At 37.6% G+C, this 25,421-nt stretch overlaps 1 protein-coding gene across 1 annotated transcript; it reads right to left on the reverse strand.

Annotated features, from left to right (window-relative positions):
• Positions 1 to 594: 594 nt before the first annotated feature.
• LOC145780954 (uncharacterized) lies at positions 595 to 15,726 on the reverse strand. Its single transcript, XM_082592633.1, has 7 exons — positions 15,641 to 15,726; positions 11,622 to 11,996; positions 5,979 to 6,170; positions 4,142 to 4,516; positions 2,828 to 3,019; positions 1,596 to 1,755; positions 595 to 1,171 (listed from the first exon to the last, which is right to left on the reverse strand). Exons 1-7 carry the CDS (start codon positions 15,684 to 15,686, stop codon positions 913 to 915), a joined length of 1,599 nt encoding a protein of 532 aa, XP_082448759.1. The 5' UTR covers positions 15,687 to 15,726; the 3' UTR covers positions 595 to 912.
• Between the last annotated feature and the right edge of the window lie 9,695 nt (positions 15,727 to 25,421).

Raw genomic sequence — 25,421 nt, forward strand, 5'->3', positions numbered from 1 at the left:
TGGCAACACCTCTGCAACATTATATTGGTAAAGAATTTCCCAATGATGATTGAAGAACGAAACAATATTTCAATATCATAAATCGATACGCTAATAGTACGATTTTATTACTAATATTTGCCCTAAAAGTGTTTGTTAATTTTAAAGTTTGTTTGATAATTTAAAACTGATTTAAAAAATAACAAATTTAAAATTTTGTTTGTTATTTTAAATTTTGTTTGTTAATTTAAAACTGGGAGTTTTGCAGAAATTTGAGGTTAATTTAAAACTGGGAGTTTTGCAGAAATTTGAGATTAAGAGATCACAGTTTGCTAATTTGGATTTTAAAAATATCATTTCAAATGGAAATAAAGTACATTTAGCAGAGTTCAAAATAAAAAATGCAGTTTCTTACAAGGCCTGTACGTGTGTATATAAGTCGCTATGGCTTAAACAAACCAGTTAATCACAAGCTGAACTATTCCATATTATGAGAAGCATTTTTTGCAATGTAAGGTACCTGCAGCTAATAAGGCTCACCCCCGGGATCTCCGTTGTTACAAATTTTTGAACAAAAGTGGAAGCTCTGATTGCATAAGTTGGGTTGCGTAATCATTCAAGTTAAGAATAGTGTATTTCAAAATAACGCACCCGCAATTAAAAATGTTCAGTTTTTAAATTTCTATTACACATTTGACAGCCAAGAAATGACAAGAAACATATAAAATGAAATAACATAAGTTCAAATTTGCTTGTTTGATGGATTTACAAACAAATATTTTCATTCGAGCTCAAGTTTATTACAACGTCCATTTGAAAACAAAGTTACGCTAAAGATTACAGAAAAAATAGCAAATCAGTGAATATAAATTATTAAATCTAATACTCATGGTGAATAGATTGAATGTCATCCAAATTTATCTGCAATTATGTTCAGTGCTTAATTACTGCTTCGCACAGACCATAAAATTTGTTGTCGCAATATTTATCATTGGATTGGAAATCTCTGGAAAGATCTATTTGTCCGCAGTCTTCGTTGCCGTTGCTGTTGCTGGGTTCATCTTGGTCCCAGAAGGCGTTTGAAGTAGTGGCTGGTTCACCATCCACCCACATCCACTGACCTTCATTATCGAGGTCGTTAAGTCCAATCCAGGTGAGGTCGTCTTTCAGCAGCATGATGTTGGCTATGGCTCTTGAAAATACAAATAATATGTTATAAAAAAATTGGGAAAATTACACTTTCAATAGCATGAAATAAATTTCCACGAGGCATAAGCGCAAAAAGCGCTCTGGCTGAATGATCATTATTTGTTTTCAAATGGATAGACAGCAAATAGGTGTTTCAGTTGTTTAAGTGTTTGGTTGCCCAGCCTTTGCATGTAGCCAACCACAAAAAGTTTGAATTGTGTTTTTTGCTTCCACTACCCACATCAACTGTCTGATGAATCCAATTTCTTCAGTTACAAACTTGTCCGGTTGGCCCTGATGAAAAGTCATTCAATTTGGCCGTTACAAAAGATCAATATACAGTTTGTCTCAGAAAACATCTCAAAATATCATGTTTATTTCATTATAATCTGTTTAATAAAGAATTTTGTAGTTTGCTATCCACTCACACTCTTGTCCAATAATCTTCTCTCATTCCACTTGTTGCCAAGTCTCCTCCAGCACCGAGACACCAATTCCTTGCAGCATTCCAATTCAACTTAGAAGGAGTCATTCGATATCTGAGTCCGTTCCCTACTTCAATCCAACCGTCGTTGACTTGACGATGATCTGGAATAACAATTCAGTTTAAAGAGCCAGTCTGCATTAGAATGCAGAAGTCGAAAAGTTGCAATAGCAGTTGAACGAAATTAATATCAAAGTCTGAGTTTTCATTTTTAGAAAACAACCAACAATTATTTATCGTCAATTTACTGCGAGAAAATTTTCAACAAAAAATTTGGTATGAACATATCTGCCATGCTTTTGGTTTCAATGCAAAATCTATTCAAAGTAGCCACTCAGTTTTACGTTCATACATCAATATTCTAACTGCAGGCTAGAGGTAGGCTAATCCTAATACAGTAGAATTCGCCTATAGTGACACCTGAAGGGACCGCGGAAAAAGTGTCACCATAAGCGAAGTGTCACTATAGCCGAATTCTACTCAACTGTTGCGTATGCAAACGGGACTTTGCAACAGGTGTCACTATAGGCGAAGTGTCACTATAGCCAAAGTCACTACAGACGAATTCTACTGTATAACATGAAAATAATAATAATAATTTATTTTACACCAGTTGGTTGCAAAATATAGTTTTTTGATGTTTCGAAATCGTAATTTCGCACTAGCGGGTGGCTGGCCCAACTAGCTTCACCAGAGCCTCGTTAGCCTGGTAAAAAAAAAATTCAGCGTTTAGCATTTCAAAAATGCAAAACTAAATTTCTATCTCTCAAACTCATTCCTAATTTAAAACACGAGTATCTTACACCGCTGTCCAGGTTAATCTGATGTAGTTGAATAGCCTAAGAGAAAACGTGAAAGTTTTACAAAAAACATAATGGCACACATTTTGTGGTTTTGGAGAGGCACGTGGCTAAATGCTTATTTTCTAAATTCGCTTTAGTAGCCAATATCATTTTCATTGCTTAACTGGAGTAGCTAAAATGCATTCAGTGCGACAATAGCCTACTTGAGATCTATGACATCTTTATAGTTGCAAAATAGTGTATAAAAATAAGTGAAACAAAGAATGCTGAGAGTCATAGACCAACTTGTCCTCAGAATGCATAACAGTATGGCTTTAATAAGTAAGTAGGCTAAGTAAGTAAGTAAGTAGAATAATTTACTTTCCCTAATTACCTTCCCAACACTGTAGATTATCCTGACCACTCCATTTAGCATTGTATTGACAAGTAGTTCGGTCAGAAGTAGGTTGGCTTCCGTTTGAATAGAACAATTGTCCATTGTTAGAACAAGTGAATGTTCCAACGTCATTGTATCCACCTGAGTTGAATTGTACATACACGTTGTCTTCGAGTGTTTGTGGGCAATCTGAAGCAAAGAATGAATTTATACATTTCCTAGAATCTGTTTAACGAACCAATATGCTCCATGATGCAACTTTATCTGCTTTATAATAATGGAGTTTTCCGCTCCAACATAGTTTTCCGCTCTGTAAATTTTTATCACGAATCTAGACTGATTAAAAATATATTTAAACTAATTTTAATATTTATTGCATTACGTATCTTTTTTTTTTCATGGAACAGATAAATAACGCTACACCAAATAACAAACTTCTTTCAGGGGTCACCAACTGGCGGCCCGCGGGCCGCATGCGACCCACCACGCTGTTATGTGCGGCCCGCAGAAGGTATCAGCGTACAAGTATAATCAAAAATACTTTTCTTGAGGAGTTAAAGAGCATGAAGGCAAAAAATACTTTTTGGGAAGCATATTTTTGCTTTGCATACGATTCCACTGACCGACCTATCAGATTGTAATTCTAGGTGGGGGTCCACAAGCGTTTGTGTCATGGTGCCTGGTTTCTGTCTCCCTGTTAATGGAGCCTATTTTTCGCTGATATGTTTGCAGGTCACTACTGTTGCCTGTATTGCGATATGTCGAACATTTGATTGTTTACTGAAACTGTTAATTGCAAGATATCTTTTGTGAAGCGAAGTGATAACACCACTCATGCTTGGCGATGAATATTCTGATGAAACCGCTGGCCTCGCAATAAATGCGCAAAACAAGTGGCCTCGTTTATTAGGCATTGTTAAAAAAGTTAAAAGTGTTGTAAAAGGAGCTTGGCCTGGCAGTAGCGTTATTCGATTAATTTTGTTGCTGCGGTAGGCTATTCTAACATAAATATTAACAACATGTAACGCTGGATACTGGGTACGAAATGCGTTCTTTTCTAGCATAAAGTAAACCTACCTAACATATTATTAGTGCGGCCGCCACAGCTCTCCTTAGTGCCAAAGTGGCCCGCATGCAAAAAAGGTTGGTGACGCCTGTTTTAAATGAATATCTGACAATAATCTTTCCTTTTACAAAAGTCCACAGAAATTACCTCGGACTGTTATAGCCTACGTGGAAGGACAACAATAATTGGCAATGATGAAGTAGCATTAAAAAAATAGTTTTAGAAAAATAAAAGCAAAAACTTACTTTGAATAGTTATATGTGGAAGCTGGACTACGATGGGCAATGTCGATATATCGCCTCCAGCAGCTACTGACCCGCTTCGAACACTGAGATCCAGGTTAGTTGTCAGTGGTTGAAGATAAGTCAAAGTTGAAGTGATCACTTCATTGTTCTCAACACAAGATTGTATTTCATTGATTGATTCTCTTGGTACGCATCCGACAGCACCGACGTAAAACTGTGGAACGTTGATGTTGTCTGCATATGTGTTTATCCATTGATAACTTTCAAAATCATCTTTTTCAAACTGAGCTGTCACAACAAGACCAGGATAACCAGTCGCTAAAGTATTGGTTGGTGATGGAAGGTTTGTTTCAATGGTTGGAAGTGAAATTCCCCCTAAACATAAACAACAAAATAGCAGATCAAAAAAAGGGCATTGTAATTTCAACAAAGCAACAAAGTTAAATAAAATAAACTCAAACGTTTTCGACACGTACGTGTGTCCTCATCAGGAATTAAATCTGCAATACATAAAATGAAAAATCGTAAGATAAATTTGACTATGCACTGCAACTGCAACAACACTCTGGACTGAAAGCACAAACTGAACAAATGATACGAGAATGATTGCGAGTAAATTATGCGGTGGGAAACAGATCACGTGAGGTGTAGACTACAGGCATTGTACAAAACAATTAGAACACAGACAAAAGAAACGATGAGCCACAGGCGAATAAAGAGCACATCGCCTCTTGTGAAACGTGCACTGACAATGTCTCGATCGACCAATTTAAAATCATCTCTCGAGGCAGATCTGATTTTCAGACTAAGATCATGGAAGCCTTAGGAATCAAACGTAACAATCCATCTCTTAACCGGCAGTTATTCGCCTGTGGCTCATCGTAAAACAGTTACTGCTGTTTTAGAAGAAAAAACTTATAGGGTCTTTAGAGACCCATGTTAAGTAATAGTGCAACTTTTTTTGACTAACAGTTTATTTTGCCAGCAGTAACTCTTTAAAGTAGGCTACCACAAACATTAAACTTAATTCGTATAGTAAATAAACCATAACGCAACTTCTATCTTTTCAATTATTGGTGAAAGTTTTGTATAGTTGAAAATAGGCGAGAGCTTCCCGTTGAATTTGCAACCAGAAAGACGAAAAGGGTTGGGTCAAGCTTGTTTGGCTTTAGTGACAGGTAAACGATAGTATCGTATGTGCCAAGGAAATAAAAAGTTGTAGTTTTACTATCAACTATGCATAATGATAGCCAGAGCCGGATTTAGCTGATGGGGGGCCCGGGGCACTTTTAGATCAGGGGGGCCCCGCTCAAAACAAAACACCTCTACGTCTACAGTAGCATTAATCCAGCACTGCACAGCATTTTGAAGAAACTTCACAGGCAAAAAGAACAAAAATAATAATAACATAAAATCACATTTTTTCCACGTAAGGAGGCCCTTGAAAAGTCGGGGGGCCCGGAGAACCTGCACCCTCTGCCCCTGATGTAGTTGAATAGCCTAAGAGAAAACGTGAAAGTTTTACAAAAAACATAATGGCACATATTTTGTGGTTTTGGAGAGGCACGTGGCTAAATGCTTATTTTCTAAATTCGCTTTAGTAGCCAATATCATTTTCATTGCTTAACTGGAGTAGCTAAAATGCATTCAGTGCGACAATAGCCTACTTGAGATCTATGACATCTTTATAGTTGCAAAATAGTGTATAAAAATAAGTGAAACAAAGAATGCTGAGAGTCATAGACCAACTTGTCCTCAGAATGCATAACAGTATGGCTTTAATAAGTAAGTAGGCTAAGTAAGTAAGTAAGTAGAATAATTTACTTTCCCTAATTACCTTCCCAACACTGTAGATTATCCTGACCACTCCATTTAGCATTGTATTGACAAGTAGTTCGGTCAGAAGTAGGTTGGCTTCCGTTTGAATAGAACAATTGTCCATTGTTAAAACAAGTGAATGTCCCAACGTCATTGTATCCACCTGAGTTGAATTGAACAGTGACGTTGTCTTCGAGTGTTTGTGGGCAATCTGAAGCAAAGAATGAATTTATACATTTCCTAGAATCTGTTTAACGAACCAATATGCTCCATGATGCAACTTTATCTGCTTTGTAATAATGGAGTTTTCCGCTCCAACATAGTTTTCCGCTCTGTAAATTTTTATCACGAATCTAGACTGATTAAAAATATATTTAAACTAATTTTAATATTTATTGCATTACGTATCTTTTTTTTTCTTCATGGAACAGGTAAATAACGCTACACCAAATAACAAACCTCTTTCAGGGGTCACCAACTGGCGGCCCGCGGGCCGCATGCGACCCACCACGCTGTTATGTGCGGCCCGCAGAAGGTATCAGCGTACAAGTATAATCAAAAATACTTTTCTTGAGGATTTAAAGAGCATGAAGGCAAAAAAATACTTTTTGGGAAGCATATTTTTGCTTTGCATACGATTCCACTGACCGACCAATCAGATTGTAATTCTAGGCTGGGGTCGCTTAAAGTTATTCTAATGCGATGTCCAGCCACACTCTCCTAGTGGTTGATTAAAGCTTCTGTTTTCGAATTTCGAAATTGTCTGTGAGCATAGGGTCCAGTGGCGCGGGAACTATTTTTCTCTAGGGGGGCTGAAGATGCCGTAGTGTTGTCAGCTTCTGGGGAGATTTGCCCCCCAGACCCCCCTTATATGGGTCAGCATTTAAAAGTGGTAGTAGCCTATAAGCATTCGGTCCCCTCCGGTGTAAGAGCCGACGCCAAAACACTTGCATTGTAAATTATGACAAATGAAAAACGGCAACAACAAAGCAACTGTTCAGAAAATTCAAATGAAAACGTACAAATTAGAAAGTGATTTGAAAACGATAGTTTGTGGAAGTGAGTTCTCACACGCTTCCGAAGATTGCTTTTCGCTCAGGTGTTTTCTCTAGGAACTGTGTCATGAGTTCTTTGACATCGACAGAGTCCAAAATGTTTTGGTGGATATGCATCAACGCAAGATGAGTACCCTAAGTCTTTTTTGTGTGATTGAGATTCTCAACCACGTTTTCAAGCGTCTTAGAGCAGAAAAAGAACGTTCTGATGTTGCAGCTGAAGCAGGGAGGCAAAGGCAGAGCTCCACGAATTTTCGCAATTCTTTGAAAAGATCTAGTGTTTGAGGATTTATTCAGGCCCGGATTTTGGGAGGGGGGGGCAGAGGATGCAGGTGCCCCGGGCCCCCCTTTTGAAAGGGGCCCCCGACGTGGAAAAAATGTGATTTTGTGTTATTTTTTTCTTTTAGCCTTTAATGTTTCTACAGAATTCTGTGCAGTCCAGGATTAATGCTACTGTAGACGTAGTAGTTTTTCGCCGGGAGTCCCCGATGTAAAAGTGCTCTGGGCCCCCTATCATTTAAATCCGGCCCTGGATTTAGTTGTGATAGTATCTCAGCAACCTTTTGAACGGAGTTTGCGGTTTTTCCACTTACAACTTCGCTGAACAAGGAAAGTTCGATTTTTAGGCGATCTTTTCTGATGGCATCAGATAAGCTGTTCTCAGTAGCCTATCAGATCTTTCCTCACCATTTGCACAGCTCAGAAGGGCCTTTTATCTGTTGGCTGCTGTAAGCAGATCCGCCTGGTCGAATCTTCGATCAAGCTCAGCTTGAACCAAATCAAGGGCTTCAATGTAGCCTATTACCGTTTCCACGCTCTTTCTCCCGCAGACGACAAACCATCGGATTCTTCTGTGTTTCGAATCCTTGCTGGAGTTTTGCCCACTCGGGGATTCTTTGGCGTTTTTAGGTTATCGGCAAACATAAAGACGTTCGCTGCATCCATAAGCTTGGAAATGGATTCATCTTTTCTGAGATTTTTAATCCGTTTGCGGAGAATGGTGATGGATTTAAAAACTGAAGAAGCAGAAATCTTCTTGTTTTGGAGCTGTCTTGCGACGGCTTCTGCAGGCTGATAAACTTCACCACTGCAGGTAATCGCAATATAAAGCCGCATCGTGCGTACTTGTTTTACAAAGCCGAATATTTTTGCACGTGCGTCTCCTCGCATTGCACTATCTTCTGTCATGTCGGTCAGTCATTGCGACAGGGTAGGGTAGCACTTAACAACACGAGCGAGGCAAAAGCACGAAAGCACCAACGAGTAGGACGCAAACCCAGCCAATTGCAGGCAACTTCATCGGAACCAAAAAGCGACATGAATGAAGATTTACGTTTAGACGATTCACGAATTACAACTGCAACACTTTGAACGAAGTTTAAGGCATCGGCAATAAGCCTCGCTTCCTTTACAACGTCTTGCAAAATCAAATCGAGAGCATGATTACTGCAGTGAATGTATACCGATCCAGGGCATAATGCTTTAAGTTTGGCCCGCACTCACTTCTAGCAACCAGACATACTGTATTTGCTGCACCGTCAAGACAGTAGCCTTGAAGGCGTTCAATCGGCAAATTCAGCAGGGAAAACAAATCGGTAATACACGAAAACAACGTTTCCGATTTCGAATCGGGAGCATTATAAAACCCAAGAAAAACGTTTTGCAACACGATTACTGAAAATATGTTATGTAACTGAAATTGTCAGAATTTTCTAGGGGGGGCTGAAGCAATTATCGAAATTTCCAGGGGGGGCTGAAATAGCTCTAGGGGGGGCTGCAGCCCCTTGAGCACCCCTACTTCCCGCGCCCTTGATAGGGTCGCTTATTTTAAGTTTGTAAATGTCATGCAAACACTAGTGTAGGCTACATTTCACCGTTATTGTGTTTTACAAGCAGTGTTCATTTTATGAAAGTTTTGTTGGCAAAATAGGTCAGTGTGCCAACTGAATTTATAATAATAAATTGGCAAAATATTAGGGTAGTTCGGGGCAAAACAAGTCGTCGGGTAAAACCGGCCAGTTTGATTTTAATCAAGCATAACTTTTTTTTGGGAAATAATACACTCAAAAAAATGCTTTAGAGCACTTGGTGGTTCTTTTGTGGTTCAACAACAGCAACTGCTGTGCAGTTTTTGCTTGCTGTCTTTGTCTGGGCTGCGAAACGTAAGTTGGTGTAAAATTTTACCTTCATATTTTGGACTAACTTTTTTTTTGTGGTTTCGACTAAACAGAGCATTACACTATGAAAATTGTTAATTAAACCAAGACTTTCTAGTTTAAACAAATTACAATTATTGTACTTTGTCTCAAAACTACTCATTTTGTAGTTCTTCCTTGGAAATTAGTTTTATTGGGTATTTATTTTTGTTCAGTCATGGCTATTTTGGTTGGGGCAACACAAGTCAGTCACGAAGTGCTGTGCCAAATTTTTGCCTCAATTGGTGAAAATGCTAAATGCTTTAACCAAAGAATTTAGCATTTGGTTCATAGGGTATTATTTGCCTATTAAATCAAAAATCAGCTTATCCTAGTGTGAGCGAAGCATTTAGTTTTGAGGGGGTATGCCAAGGGGGCACGATTTTTTTATTTCTGGCCATGTTTGAGGCCCTATCACTGCTAAACCAAATTAGGTAACAACCCAAATTTTTTACAGGTGATAGTACTTGTGCCAAATATTGAAAAAATAACATCGTTTACATTGTCACTCTAAAAGGTCAAAGGTCATAGACATCCAAATTTGGCCGTTTCCAGCTCCCGGCTAAGATTTTCCAAAATTTAAAACCTTGCCAAGACCTCATTTTTGATTAGTTTTGGCTGAAATTTGGTAAAAATGTTGTTTATAAGATTCTCAATAAACTGAGAAAATATTAAAGGGTTTGGGAGTTTATTTAATGTGAAACGTGGGTCGAAATGAAAAAAAAGCAATAAGTGGGGTCCTTTTAATATCTTGGTTGCCCATGACCCCAGTGAAAATTTGTACTGAAATTAATTTTGTCCACTTATTCACTAAGATATGGTAAGGCTACCATGCAAAATTTATCAATGGTTTTTCAATTTTCTTTTATAGAAAGTGTGCGTCAAAGTTTGTACAAAAACGCAAAAAATCCCAAATGAAAGATTTAAAATAAATGTAACAATATTGAACTATAGAGGCTACTAGAAAACATTTGAAGTGTATTTTTGATTGTGTTTGTATCGATTGGTCACAAAGCAATTGTTCTAACATTTGACAACTGTATGTACCATGTGGACCTCATTGTCATGAACAAAATGGCAAATTTTGTCATAATCTTCCTTGCTCAGTTTGTTTTGTCGTCAAGAAGAACCATGGATACTCGGCACAGCAATTGAACAAATAATGTCATAAAATGGAATCCAGCATGTTTGCTGATGTCTGTTCTGAACAAATGTGCTGCAGTAGTGCGCTTTGTATGTGTAACTGCACTTTTTATGTGTAAATATACTCTTTCCTTCATCAAAAAAACACTGACCTGTTTTACCCTTACTTAGGGGCAAAACCAGTCATTTGACTCTGTCGTAAAAATGATGTTGTAATAACATAACTTAAAAATAAATCTCACTTTTTTTTTGCCATCATGTTTAAGGAAGCCTTAGTACAACTGTTTAACACTAAAAATTGAGACATTTTTAACTTTATGTGAAGATATACACAATAATACCAAAATGTGACTAGTCTTGCCCCGCACTACCCTATATATAAATTTAAAGACTTTTTCTAGTTGTATTATGAAAATATTTATCTTAGTACTGCAAAATGTTGTTAATCAACAAATTCTTGCCATGCTGATAAGCACCGCAAGTGACAGTTGTCTAATATAATCAAAGAAAGGCGGTTTTATAGACTCTCACAAAAAGGATGAAAAACCAACTCATTGCTTTTTTAAAGGGAAGACTGTTCATGCATTACGATAGAAACGTTTTTGTCGATGATTTCCACAAGCGTTTGTGTCATGGTGCCTGGTTTCTGTCTCCCTGTTAATGGAGCCTATTTTTCGCTGATATGTTTGCAGGTCACTACTGTTGCCTGTATTGCGATATGTCGAACATTTGATTGTTTACTGAAACTGTTAATTGCAAGATATTTTTGTGAAGCGAAGTGATAACACCACTCATGCTTGGCGATGAATATTCTGATGAAACCGCTGGCCTCGCTATAAATGCGCAAAACAAGTGGCCTCGTTTATTAGGCATTGTTAAAAAAGTTAAAAGTGTTGTAAAAGGAGCTTGGCCTGGCAGTAGCGTTATTCGATTAATTTTGTTGCTGCGGTAGGCTATTCTAACATAAATATTAACAACATGTAACGCTGGATACTGGGTACGAAATGCGTTCTTTTCTAGCATAGAGTAAACCTACCTAACATATTATTAGTGCGGCCGCCACAGCTCTCCTTAGTGCCAAAGTGGCCCGCATGCAAAAAAGGTTGGTGACCCCTGTTTTAAATGAATATCTGACAATAATCTTTCCTTTTACAAAAGTCCACAGAAATTACCTCGGACTGTTATAGCCTACGTGGAAGGACAACAATAATTGGCAATGATGAAGTAGCATTAAAAAATAGTTTTAGAAAAATAAAAGCAAAAACTTACTTTGAATAGTTATATGTGGAAGCTGGACTACGATGGGCAATGTCGATATATCGCCTCCAGCAGCTACTGACCCGCTTCGAACACTGAGATCCAGGTTAGTTGTCAGTGGTTGAAGATAAGTCAAAGTTGAAGTGATCACTCCATTGTTCTCAACACAAGATTGTGTTGAATCAATTGATTGTCTTGATACGCATCCGACAGCACCGACGTAAAACTGTGGAACGTTGATGTTGTCTGCATATGTGTTTATCCATTGATAACTTTCAAAATCATCTTTTTCAAACTGAGCTGTCACAACAAGACCAGGATAACCAGTCGCTAAAGTATTGGTTGGTGATGGAAGGTTTGTTTCAATGGTTGGAAGTGAAATTCCTCCTAAACATACACAACAAAATAGCAGATCAAAAAAAGGGCATTGTAATTTCAACAAAGCAACAAAGTTAAATAAAATAAACTCAAACGTTTTCGACACGTACGTGTGTCCTCATCAGGAATTAAATCTACAATACATAAAATGAAAAATCGTAAGATAAATTTGACTATGCACTGCAACTGTAACGACACTCTGGACTGAAAGCACAAACTGAACAAATGATACGAGAATGATTGCGAGTAAATTATGCGGTGGGAAACAGATCACGTGAGGTGTAAACTACAGGCATTGGACAAAACAATTAGAACACACACAAAAGAAACGATGAGCCACAGGCGAATAAAGAGCACATCGCCTCTTGTGAAACGTGCACTGACAATGTCTTGATCGACCAATTTAAAATCATCTCTCGAGGCAGATCTGATTTTCAGACTAAGATCATGGAAGCCTTAGGAATCAAACGTAACAATCCATCTCTTAACCGGCAGTTATTCGCCTGTGGCTCATCGTTCCTTTTGTGTGTTTTCTAATTGTTTTGTCCAATGCCTGTAGTTTACACCTCACGTGATCTGTTTCCCACCGCATAATTTACTCGTAATCATTCTCGTATCATTTGTTCAGTTTGTGCTTTCAGTCCAGAGTGTCGTTACAGTTACAGTGCATAGTCAAATTTATCTTACGATTTTTCATTTTATGTATTGCAGATTTAATTCCTGATGAGGACACACGTACGAGTCGAAAACGTTTGAGTTTATTTTATTTAATTATGTTATATTTTGTGTGAAATAAAGTATGCTAAACCCGCTAAAGTTACTATGTTTTATTTCTCTAAGGTTCAACAAAGCAAACTCTCTACCAAAGTTTTATTATTTAAATACTATGACAAATTTATTCCAATTTTGATATATATTTTTTACTTATTTCGTTACTCTCTCAATAGACTACAGTACTACCTTAACTCGTTGAGAGAGTTTCATTGCCTCGATGACCTCTACTACAGCTGTACTGGCTGGAGCATCTGGTCCTAAAAGGGCCACTTAACCCTTAAACGCCTATGTGGGTCTCTAGTGACCCAGAGGTCTTTACATTCTAGCCATATTCTGTGTGACTTCCAGTATTCTCAAAGCACTTATTCTTCTCCCATTTCACATTTATAATTTAAAAATATTCCACTGGTAAACTAGTTACTGCTGTTTTAGAAGAAAAAACTTATAGGGTCTTTAGAGACCCATGTTAAGTAATAGTGCAACTTTTTTTGACTAACAGTTTATTTTGCCAGCAGTAACTCTTTAAAGTAGGCTACCACAAACATTAAACTTAATTCGTATAGTAAATAAACCATAAAGCAACTTCTATCTTTTCAATCATTGGTGAAAGTTTTGTATAGTTGAAAATAGGCGAGAGCTTCCCGTTGAATTTGCAACAAGAAAGACGAAAAGGGTTGGGTCAAGCTTGTTTGGCTTTAGTGACAGGTAAACGTTAGTATCGTATGTGCCAAGGAAATAAAAAGTTGTAGTTTTACTATCAACTATGCATAATGATAGCCAGAGCCGGATTTAGCTGATGGGGGGTCCGGGGCACTTTTAGATCAGGGGGGCCCACGAGCAAAAAAAACACCTCTACGTCTACAGTAGCATTAATCCAGCACTGCACAGCATTTTGAAGAAACTTCACAGGCAAAAAGAACAAAAATAATAATAACATAAAATCACATTTTTTCCACGTAAGGAGGCCCTTGAAAAGTCGGGGGGCCCGGAGAACCTGCACCCTCTGCCCCCCCCCCCCTAAATCCGGGCCTGATGATAGCAAAGTTGATGCAGATAAAGGTTTACCTGACATGATACAAGCCTATAATGCTACTAAAGCAGCTGTTGACAAAGTTGACCAACTTTGTCACAACTACAGTGTGCAGAAAAGGACAAATCGCTGGCCACTTGCCTACTTCTACAACTGCCTCAATATTGCGGGTATCAATAGCATGGTGGTCTTCCGAGCTAAATTTCCAAGAAAAGAAAAAGAAGCAAGTCATCGACGCCGAATATTTCTGGCAAACTTAGATATGAGTTTGCTTCATCCATGGCTACAACGTCGAGTGCAAGTAAAACAGCTTCCAAGAGCTGCTAAACTATCGCTGCAAAAATGTGGATACAAAATTGACATCGACTCTTCTCAATCATCAGCTACACATGAGGGTGCAAAGCGTAATAGACGGCGGTGCCACATCTGTCCATCTTCTCTGGATCGTAAAACACCTCATGTGTGCGAGGAATGTAATGAGCCGTGTTGTATCGATCACCTACAAGTCACGGTTTTATGCCCCTATTGTGCAGCATGATTTTTGTGCTTAGAGTCATCATGGCTAGGCTACCACATTAGAGCACCTAGTAGCCTAGTAGAAAATTGCAATTTATTGCTTTTCTTTCACTAACTTGAGCATTTGTTGAGTTTTGAAGTTACACATTATTTCAATTCTTTTCTGTTGCTAACAGTTTGCAGTGTTGATCTTAAATTCGGTTACTTTTGCACAAAAAAAAAATGTTACATTTGCAATTATTGCAAATTTTGTTAGTTTTTTTCGAAGTATTATGCTTTGGAGTGTATAATAGTGAAATTGCAACACAGTGATTTGTTTTATAACCATATTTAAGAAAAATGTACAAATTGAAAGATAAAGCAATACCCTTTAACAGGCCGGGTCATTTGAGACCCAGATAGGTAATAACGGTTGGTGAAACACATAGGCGTTTAAGGGTTAAGCCGCAGGTTGGTCGAAAAGTAGAGGCCAGACAAAACGTAGCACTTGACCTTGGCAAAAAAGCCCCCTGGCCTTCTAAGACAATCTTCTAATGACAATATGACACAAATCAATCATTGTCTTCCCATTTGCCTTGAGCCAGCATCAAAGCAGTACGACTTGTGAAATCATATAGAATCAATATATCAAATCAAAATTTGCAATCAGCAAAGTTTACACGTAAGGTCGAAGGAAACAGCAAATGTGGCAGACAGCCAAAATGATGTCAAGACAACATTCAGACATGGGTTGGACTCAATTTGGCGACACTGGGTGAGTTAACTCAAAATCGCCACTCTTGGAAACAATAATTAACCCATGTTGATGTGCAATCTGCTGCAAGCGGAGATGGTGCCTGATGATGATGATGATACCTTTTTAAGCATTTTTAGCTCAACAGTGATTTTGGTTTGATGCACAATTTTTGTTTTATCAAACCAAAACTATATGCTTCTAAAAGCTGGAGTTAAACATCTGGTTTTCTAGCATTTTGCAGAAGCCATTATCACTCAGCTAACCAGAGGAATTTATTGACAGCGCTTTGTAAAACGCTGGATGCAACGCATATCTGCGATAAATGCAGCGCTGTATTATACAGATCAGAAATATTACTGTAGTGTAAATAACTGTTTATTTATATTTTAGCGATGCAGCTACTATCATAAAAAAAGGGATCAAACGACAATTATCAAAATCAATTTACTAAAATGAAAAGGGGCATGCATCATGTAAATCTTTTAATATTTGTCTCATGGATAGATGACTTTTCTCTAAGCATTACAGGAGAGATATTGATGTTCAATACAACTACATTACATTGTTAACACCAGTCAATATTATAATTAAGCTCACCTTTTAAGTTTGATGTCAAAAACAAAACACAAATCATTAACCGCATTATGGAGTTATACGATAAAATCAACAATTATCTTGATCTTTGTTTAAAACGTTTTAGAAAAATAAAACATTTAATTTTGTTAAATCGCTTAGAGTTGACTGACAGTGAATACTGGATGTTATACAGAATTTTACAAATAATAACTGCTCTCCTGAACTATAGGTAAGCTGCAGTACATTGATGACCATTTTGTAACATCTGTAGGATATTTTGAGGCATGGTTTCAGTAATAGGCCTACAGGCTATTGAGTAGGAAACCTAAAGAATTGCTTAATATGCAATATTAATATCTGTGTTACTGTACAGTATAGTAATATCTGTGTATCTCAGACATTCGTTTTTTCTTCTTCTTCTGGGATCGTCTTACTTTTTTTTTGGCTTACGTTGTATTTTGTTCTTCTTTCGTCTTACTTTCATGATACAGAAAATTTTAAATGGCTTTAGAGAAGAAACAAGTTATTATATAAGCATACTCGTATACTTCAACGTTAATTTATTGCAGCTACACAATTTAGAATAATTTCAGAAGGTAGTAACTAGAACTGCAACAACATGTGCAAAACAACAATTCGTATTCCTTGGTACTGTAGATCGAAAACAAAAAGTCATTTTGGTGATGTAAGATCCACATGCTTGGCAACTTGTTGGATAAATATATTTGAAGAAGGCAGAATGGAGAAAATCTCAACTTAGTTTATGCAAACAGTATAAGTCAACAGATTAATACCAGGATAACAACGGTGTAAAGTGAAAGTGAATTTCATCAATTTTTATAAAATGCTCGCCAGAAAGAACAACGGCCATTTTCCCAGGATAGATGTGTTGTGATTATAAACACTTTGGCAATGTTTCAAAAGAAAACATAATTTCCACCAGTAATGCAAAGACGAAGAAATGCTTTTGGTAAACTCGTTTTATACATTACACTGGTCAACAGCAAATTTCCGATTAGGTGATTTGTAATTTGTTTTGGCGCTGACCTATTGGGCAGACCATAAATGGAAACCTGAACGGAAATCAAATATCACCAGACTACATTCGTTCACGCCGATATCCGTTCATCTTCCTGATAACCACGGATGCGCCTCAAACGTTCTCGGTATGGGCATCGGGCTTTTCCACTAAACCATGCTCCAATGAAAAATAGTCTTTTCCTCTTCTGTTGAATGTGATGATCAAGAACAGACCGCAGACAACACCATCATCAACGACTGCACCATTGTGGTCCAGGTTTGAAGTTTAGACTTTGGCATGGAGTCAAGTAGTCTCTCGCTTTACATCACACAATCAATGGCCAGGCAGTATAACAAAAAATTGAATGTGATTTTGTTTTAGTCAAAAGTGTTACGCTCACTGAGTTGATATTTTAAATCATCTGGAAACTTTGTTTTATTGAACGTATGCTACACAGTACAAACAAGTTGCATTATCTTACAAAGTGTAAGAAAGCAATCATCGATAAGTTATGTTTGTCATGTAGATTGCAATGTTTGCATATGATTCTAAGTATTCAAGTTTTTGTTTTATATCACTTTGTCTTGCTAACTAAGGAAGATATTTTTTTTAGTCCAGAACAAGTGTGTTCCCGTAGAGAGGCTTTCTTTGCATTTCACAAATGTCATATTGCTACTCAGGGCTAAATTGTACAATTGGTTATGGAAAATCAAAAATTTCTTTTAGTGTGTTCATTTATAAACACTCCTTGAACAATTCAAGTTTGTTGAAGTTGTGGTTGAAGAATCTGGAGATAACGAATTTCACTAATTTTGCTTTTTTATAATGTGTTTATTTTGCTGCCATTCCTCTGTTTAGTGCAATTTGAACTCCGGCCCCGTGTTCTCTGTGTTAATTTGTCCGCAAAAGATAAAGTAAATGTACTAAAACCTAAACAAACACCATCAACAATAAAAAAAAAAAATGCTGTAAATAACCGATAGTCATTGAAATACTTAGGCTACATTTTTACCAGCAAGATTCCAAACCTAATTGAAAAACCAAGAAGCCCAAGGGAAGAAACAGTGGTTAAAGAGAAGGAAACAGTTCTATTTCCGTTTGAACAAGCTTTGATGGTACAATCTTCAAGTGATTGAAATATTTGTGAATTTTCGCTTTGAAAGCAGATTCCTAAATCAGTATAAACGTAACATGTTAATTTATATACTTGTCCTGCAATAAAACTCATCATGGAAATATTTTTCTCAGTCCGTTCTGTTAGCTCACTGGTTAAGCCCTCGACTCAAGATGACGCGGTGCTGGTTCGACTCTCGGGGTGTGCGCCGGAGCAACGTATTTCAAGATTGCTCTCCAGCGGCACTCAGTGGATGGACAATTTTCCAAGCAACAGCATTTCAACAATCGGAAACTTCACTCTGTCAATCTCGGTAACCGGCCCTGCGTCAAGAGCCTCTACAAGTATGTGAATCTACCAGGAATAACCTATCAAGGCTTTGTCAGTCCAAAGATAAAGATTCAATACCAACCAACCACATTGAGTGTGTGGTCTATGAACTTATGCGTTTTATTACCGTATTGAATGTTCTCACATTATCGCAATAAGTAACAACTTTAACCTTCATTTCAAACCTCCTAACCCACAGTAGGCTATACCGTGTTGTAAGCTGCAACATTGCAATCTAGTGAGAGACAACAGCTGAGTTGTATAAACAACACAAGCTAAGAGTGGTACATTTCTACGTAGCGCAGATACAATTAATAAGTCATGTTACAATTTGTGATTTTCTAAAATATGAATATAAATAATGTAGGCTCCTAACCAAAAATAATCCAAAATAAGGCCATAGTCAGATGTAGGTAGCTTATTGTATAAGCTATTGCAGCGTATTTGATAACACAAGAAATCTTGAATAGCCAGGGCGACAAAATAGGTTATTACTTCAAATAGGTTAAGTAGTAAGTTATTAAGTAGTTTATTTGGTTACAAAGTTAATTTATTGTAGCTACACAAATTAGAATAATTTCAGAAGGTAGTAACTAGCACTGCAACAACATGTGCAAAACAACAATTCGTATTCCTTGGTGGATCGAAAACAAAAAGTCATCTTGGACATGCTCGGCAGCATATTGGATAAATATATTTGCAGAAGGCAAAATGGAGAAAGTTTAAAGTTGGTTTATTCAAAAGTATGAGTCAACAGAAACATTTGATTTCAACGATGAAAATTGGAAGTGAATTAAAAAACTCCTGGAATCTTAATGACAGTATTATGTGTTGGCCACCTGGTTGGAACGCCCGTTTTCATATCGGCAGATTGAGTTTCAACTCTCGATCAGGTCAAAATATAGAAGGAATTTTATTGGGACCTCAGCATCAAAGTGGTGCGGAGAAATACGTGCTGCTTCGTTCAACTTGTGTTCTGTCTTTGATCTAGCAGTGAATTATATAAAGACCAGAAATAGCCTACACAGTAAATACAATGTAGAAACTGGGGTACACGGCCGCCTGAGTTTTTACCGCTACTGATAACAGCAAATCAACAACATGCAAATACAAACAATAGGGCGTATAGTATATCTAATAAAAAAATACATCTATCTTGTTTTTATTTATTTTTCATGTAATGACTGCGTAAAAACCACAAGGTATTGATAGGTTTGTCACTTAGACGTGATCGCAGTTTTGTATCAAACAATTCTGCTGCAGAAAATGAACGTTTTGCCTAAACTGAAGTCAGTGCACGGGATGCTCAATAGACCAATGAAAAAGGGCTCTATCAAAACACTATGATGTACTGTATAATTATGTTAGTCTGTGGAATATCATAATATGTGCTTGAAGTCATTCAGAAAGGCCATCGTCTGTTTGATCGCTGTGAATCAACTGGATTTAGTTATTAAAAAAAACGTGGATTTTTGCTATCACGAAAGGTTAGTGTTAGACAGGCCAAAACAGCTTAAATAAAGTTACTAGATAAGCATCGCCATAGGCCTGCTTAAATCTTTGTGGTTTCATGCAAAACATTGACGGAGGAAGTGGTCAGTTATACTTTTAGCCTCCATTTTAGCTTGTTATTACAGCATGGTTAATAATATTGCTGAGAAAACTAATTGGTATCAAATTTATAATCGGCTGGTATATTTCAGCTACTTATGCACCACATGACCTGGATTTCTGGATATAGCACAATGTGTATATGTGATAAACGAAACGTCAAATTTTCCCCTTTTGACAAAAGTAACAATTTGTTGTTATCATACCTCACAAACCTGACGTGAAAGGCCAAATCTGAGGTCAGATTCGGATTCAGCATTAGGGTGGATCGTTTTTCAACTTTTTTTCTTAATTGCTTATTAATAGTGCGGAAAAGTTGTGCACTGACATTATGAGCACAACACAAAAAAAAAATTTCAAAAATTTTAATATCTTGGGTTGCCCCAAAAAAGTTGAAATATTGGAAAAAGTGGAAAATTTCCAAAAAAATTATTTTTTGTTTTAGTTTTTAATCGCTTTTTAAGAGCGCGGAAAAGTTGTGCACTGACATTGTAAGCACAACACCAAAAAAAATTTCAAAAATTTTAATATCTTGGGGTGCCCCAAAGAAGTTGAAATATTAGAAAAAGTGGAAAATATCCAAAAAATTTATTTTTTGGATTTAGTTTTTAACTGCTTCAGAAAATTGCTGAAAATCAATATTTACTTCGCATTGCTGATGTCATGGTTGTCTGTATCCTGTTTAATAACATGAACATTCACCACTATTTGCTTTCTTCCCCTTAGTGCGGGCCTTTTGTGTGTTATGTGTAGGCAACACAGCACACACTTGACTTACTGCAGGTTTCAAGCTGTATCTCTCTCACGCAGCTACACGGATCGTAAATCGATCTCATGACGACGACCATGACTCTAATTTCGTCCCACCATACTAGACCACCAGACCTGTGGCGATGCGTTCGATGGCACTTATGTGGGATCGCTATGCCATCTCTGATCGAGCAGCGGCCGCTGTAGCGTCTGCTGCATTGCACGACGTAGATATGGTAATGGTTAGTGCTGATAAAACTGGTATTATTGATAGAAATAAAGTTCGGAGATGAAGAAGTAGAAATCGAGAAGAATTGCAAGAGTCCATGTCGGACCTTTTACACGGTTTGTATTTTGATGGAAGAAAAGACAAGACACTAAAGATTGAAGCAGACGATCATGGGGTGTCTCATAGAAGATCTGTTGTTGAAGAGCATGTGTGTATATTATTATTGCCAAACCTGGATCTCAGTATTTTGGCCAGGTAAGTTCAACTGCGGGAACAGCCAGAAGCATTGCCGACTCCATAATATCAGCAGTTCATGATAGAGGAACAGACACCAACTTAGTAACAGCCGTGGGGGTGTGATGGTAGCCTACTGTGGTAAATACGGGTCATGCAGGCGGTGTTATCCGACTGTTGGAATTAGAGTTTCGAAAACTGCTGCAATGGTTGGTATGTCAACTCCACGCAAACGATATACCCCTGCGGCATCTTTTTGAGTTTTTGGATGGCAGTGCAACTGCTCCTCGTGGGTATTCCGGACAGATTGGAAAGGCTTTACTTACAATAATTACATGTGATAAAATGCCTATCCGACGATTTGAATCAATACCAAGTAATTTTCCTCATATGGGTGTGACCGATTTAAGCACAGACCAAAGATACCTCCGGACATTTGTCATTGCGTTTGTACAGGAGAAATTCCCAGTTCACTTGCCACAAGAAGTCCAGGTAAGTTTAATCACTCACGCTGGCTAACTGTGGGGAATCGCATTCTGCGTTTTATATAGGGACCACAGAACCCTCTGATAATTTAAAAACGCTGGCTACTTTTGTCATTATGAAGGTATATGCTCCTATGTGGTTCGAAATAAAGTGCAATCTGCTCTGTATCAGCGGTGCTTTTCATCTATGGCAAACCATTAGCAAATCTTGCTACCTGTCGGATAAACTAAAGGCCATTGTCGACCCTGTTATTCAAAGAAATGGAATTTTGGCCACAGCGAAAACATACTTTTATCAATGCTGTTTGACAAAAATCACATGTGCGTGAGCTGGGAATGCGCCGTATACTGCTTGCACGAGAAACTCCCGTTTACGCTGAAATCCGGCGCTTCAAACTGCCAAAATTCGTTTTTAACGCTGTCAGTTATGTTGATATGATATGCTGGCAAACCGATAACGACAAAACCGAACCTCCAATAACTATGAAAATGACAACAGAGAACTGTGGTCGTGCAAAAACATCAACACAAGCCAACATTCTCTCAATTTCCTCTGCCACACGCAAGCATTCGAGCGAGGTATCAAGGTTGTCACGGAGGCCTCTGTTGCAGTATGTGGTGCCGCTAACCGCGTTGGATTCATCAGAAGTCGGCTACTGTCCAGCAAAGCATGTCCCGTCTCAGTACAAAACAAGATTTTAGATTATGTTCTTAAAAAGTTTGGGTATCTTACATGTACTTGTACCATAATTCTACTTGTAAATATTGATTTTCTGCCTAATTTACAATGATTCGCGGGAGGCAGTGCAGTTACAAATGTGTAAAAATAGAATTTTTAAAAATTTGCAATTCTTTTTTGAATTTTAAACTTTGTTAGGGCACCCCAAGATATTAATTTTTTTGGAAATTTATTTTTGCGTTGTGCTTACAATGTCAGTGCACAACTTTTCCGCGCTCTTAATACGCGATTAAAAATTAAAGCAAAAAATAAAATTTTTGGAAATTTTCCACTTTTTCAAATATTTCAACTTCTTTGGGGCAACCCAAGATATTAAAATTTTTGAAATTTTTTTTGTGTTGTGCTCATAATGTCAGTGCACAACTTTTCCGCACTCTTAAAAAGCGATTAAAAAACTAAAACAAAAAATAAAATTTTTGGAAATTTTCCCCTTTTTCCAATATTTCAACTTCTTTGGGGCAACCCAAGATATTAAAATTTTTGAAATTTTTTTTGTGTTGTGCTCATAATGTCAGTGCACAACTTTTCCGCACTCTTAAAAAGCGATTAAAAACTAAAACAAAAAATAAAATTTTTGGAAATTTTCCCCTTTTTCCAATATTTCAACTTCTTTGGGGCAACCCAAGATATTAAAATTTTTGAATTTTTTTTTTGTGTTGTGCTTATAATGTCAGTGCACAACTTTTCCGCACTATTAATAAGCGATTGAGAAAAAAAGTTGAAAAACGATCCACCCTATTCAGCATCCCAAAATTACTCTAAATCAGTTTTCAAAGTTCATATTGCAAAAATCGTGTAAATCAGTGATCAATTCATAGAATCAATGTAAAAAACGGTTGATTTTGTATCTGGGAACTTATGAAATATTTTTGATTCATATGCAATCAACTACTTGCCTTACATACTGTAACATTGACTATAAGTATCGCTTTTCTACCTGTTGTGTTTTTATTTATTTCCAGGATTACAGTCAGTCATTTACAATACTATATCATACTGTATCATGATTGGTTTAAGAGCGGAACGCTGGACGAATCATATGTGGAACACGGAGTGGCAAAACCACATCTCTACGCTCCGTGACTTCATACCCGACGCCTATCCCCGTCCACCGGGATGTCCTTCGCAAGGCTTGCTTAGGTCAGGCTTAACCGCCTGCAAACTGGCGTCTGCCGCTTTCGTTCGGACATGCACAAGTGGGGCCTGGCTTCTTCATCAGAATGCGAGTGTGGTGCCACGGAACAGACCGCGGACCATGTCATCCACCACTGCCTAACCCATTGGCCTCTAAACGGTGCTCATGGTCTGAGGGTCCTGGACGACGAGACTGCTGAGTGGCTAATGATTTCCTGCTCTCCAATCTAGCCTGGAAAGATCTGCTCATACGCCGAGGATGATGACCGAGTGGTGAGAGCAAAAGACGTCGGTTCGACTCTGCTCGAAAGCACGCGGTTGTGCCTCATCAAGACGCTTAAATGGTAAACCAAAAGAATGGAAACAGTTGATTCGATGATTCGATGAACTATGTTGCTTCCTGTTGTCTGTTCTGTTGTGCTGTATCAATGATCGCACAGCGCTATATATTGTTGCGATAGGCCATAATTAAACATGATTACCGTTCCTATTATCATCGGTGTCGGTACACGTTCAATGGTTTTTATTTGCGGAAAGCAGGTTGTTGATTGTATCAACTACTAAGGGCGTTTGTTTGGGCGCAATACCATAAAACTTTAGATCCTTCTTGTGTAGAACACCTAATGGGATTCATTTCGTAATGCTCAATTTTTATGTATGGTTGGTGTGCTAAACTTTATTTCATTTTCTAGCAAACTTTTAAGTCTCCAACCGATCTCATCACAGCTCGCAAAATCCGTTTTTGCTGATTCCGCGTCTGTTGACGTAAATCAATTCAAAAAGACGCCTTCTGATAGCTGGGATGGTTTATCTACTTTCGATTACGCCTTCCCGTTGTTGATTTTATTACATTGTTGCTAGTTGCTTGTCACTTCTTATATCTAATAGAGTAAATAGACAGATAAAACCAAGCAACCACACGGCATGTGACATTATGTTAAATGCCGTATGGTTGCTTGGTTTTATCTGTCCATGGTTGAAGAAAGTCACCTCTTTATCAAAATTGTCTTATAACCAGAGATGTACGTATACGCCGCAAATTCTACGCCGCATACATGCGGCGTAGACTTTTTGTTTACGGTAACGCTTGCGGCCACATTTTTTGGATAGTTTGCGCTTGAAGCTACGCCGTAAAGTTTTCGCGGTTTTTAGCGCATAGCGTCAACGCATACTTTTTAGTGTATTTTTTTTCGCTACAACACGTCAATACCTTCCAGCGCTGCAGTTGAAAGAATGTATCCAATGGGCAAAGACATATTGCAACCAAAGCACAGCAAAATGTCAGATGAACAATTTCAGATGCTTGTGTTTCTTCGTGGAAATTCAAAATAAAACTTGTTTGTTTCGAGTGGTTTATACCGTGTGAATGTTCGGAACCTAGCAAACAAAATGAGTTTACGCTAGTGTATGCGCTGACGCTGACGCCGCCAACTTTTTTTACAAGTTGCGTTGACGCATACGGCGTATGTTTTTTTCGAACGTTTACGTTAACGCTGACGGCGTCAATATTTTTTGTATGCGCGTACATCACTGCTTATAACTAAGTCTTCTAAATTTTAAAACTTAAACTGAATTAAAATTTTGAGTTGTTGATGAAAGTGCTTGATACACGGTTGCCACAGTTTGCTATGTGAAATGATGGACAATGTTTTTGAACAACAGTTTAAAATTAAATAAAGCGCTGATGCAAGCAATAGCTTACCTTACAAGTTACTATGTAGCCTATCATATCTTATTTTTAAATATTAACTAATTTTGGGCAAGCTGATAAGCTAAGAAAGGTGCAAACTTAAAATACAAGCCCTGCAGTGTTAACCCTATCTTAATACGAGCTGTTTTTGTACGCGGAAAGCACGTCACAGGCTATCTTAGGCCCGTGCTAATTAATCGCTAATAATTGGAGCTGTGAAAACCACAGAACCAAAATATTTTACAAGGTAATAGCCATGTGTATTGTGCGTATAGAAATTAAATTTTTACTCAACAAATTTATTGAAATAAAGTGTTTGAGATGAAAAATCGTCAGGAAGTCGGTTTTTATTCTAATTTCGCGAAAATAGCTTCAAAATTGAAATTTTTGAATTATAACCAAACTAAACAAAAACTTACTTGTGCTCATTAATATAAGGCATTTTTGAACCTTTCTACACTTCAA

This window comes from Aplidium turbinatum, chromosome 12 (assembly GCF_918807975.1).
Source record: "Aplidium turbinatum chromosome 12, kaAplTurb1.1, whole genome shotgun sequence".
NCBI classification, from domain to species: Eukaryota; Metazoa; Chordata; class Ascidiacea; order Aplousobranchia; family Polyclinidae; genus Aplidium; species Aplidium turbinatum.

Excerpts from the sequence above, each read along its gene's own strand:
- LOC145780954 (XM_082592633.1), bottom strand. The coding sequence starts at position 15,686 with ATGCGGTTAATGATTTGTGTTTTGTTTTTGACATCAAACTTAAAAG. Across the intron at positions 6,171-11,621 it reads TCCACATATAACTATTCAAA|ATTGCCCACAAACACTCGAA; the intron begins GTAAGTTTTTGC and ends TCTTTGCTTCAG. Across the intron at positions 4,517-5,978 it reads TAATCTACAGTGTTGGGAAG|GGGGAATTTCACTTCCAACC; the intron begins GTAATTAGGGAA and ends GTTTATGTTTAG.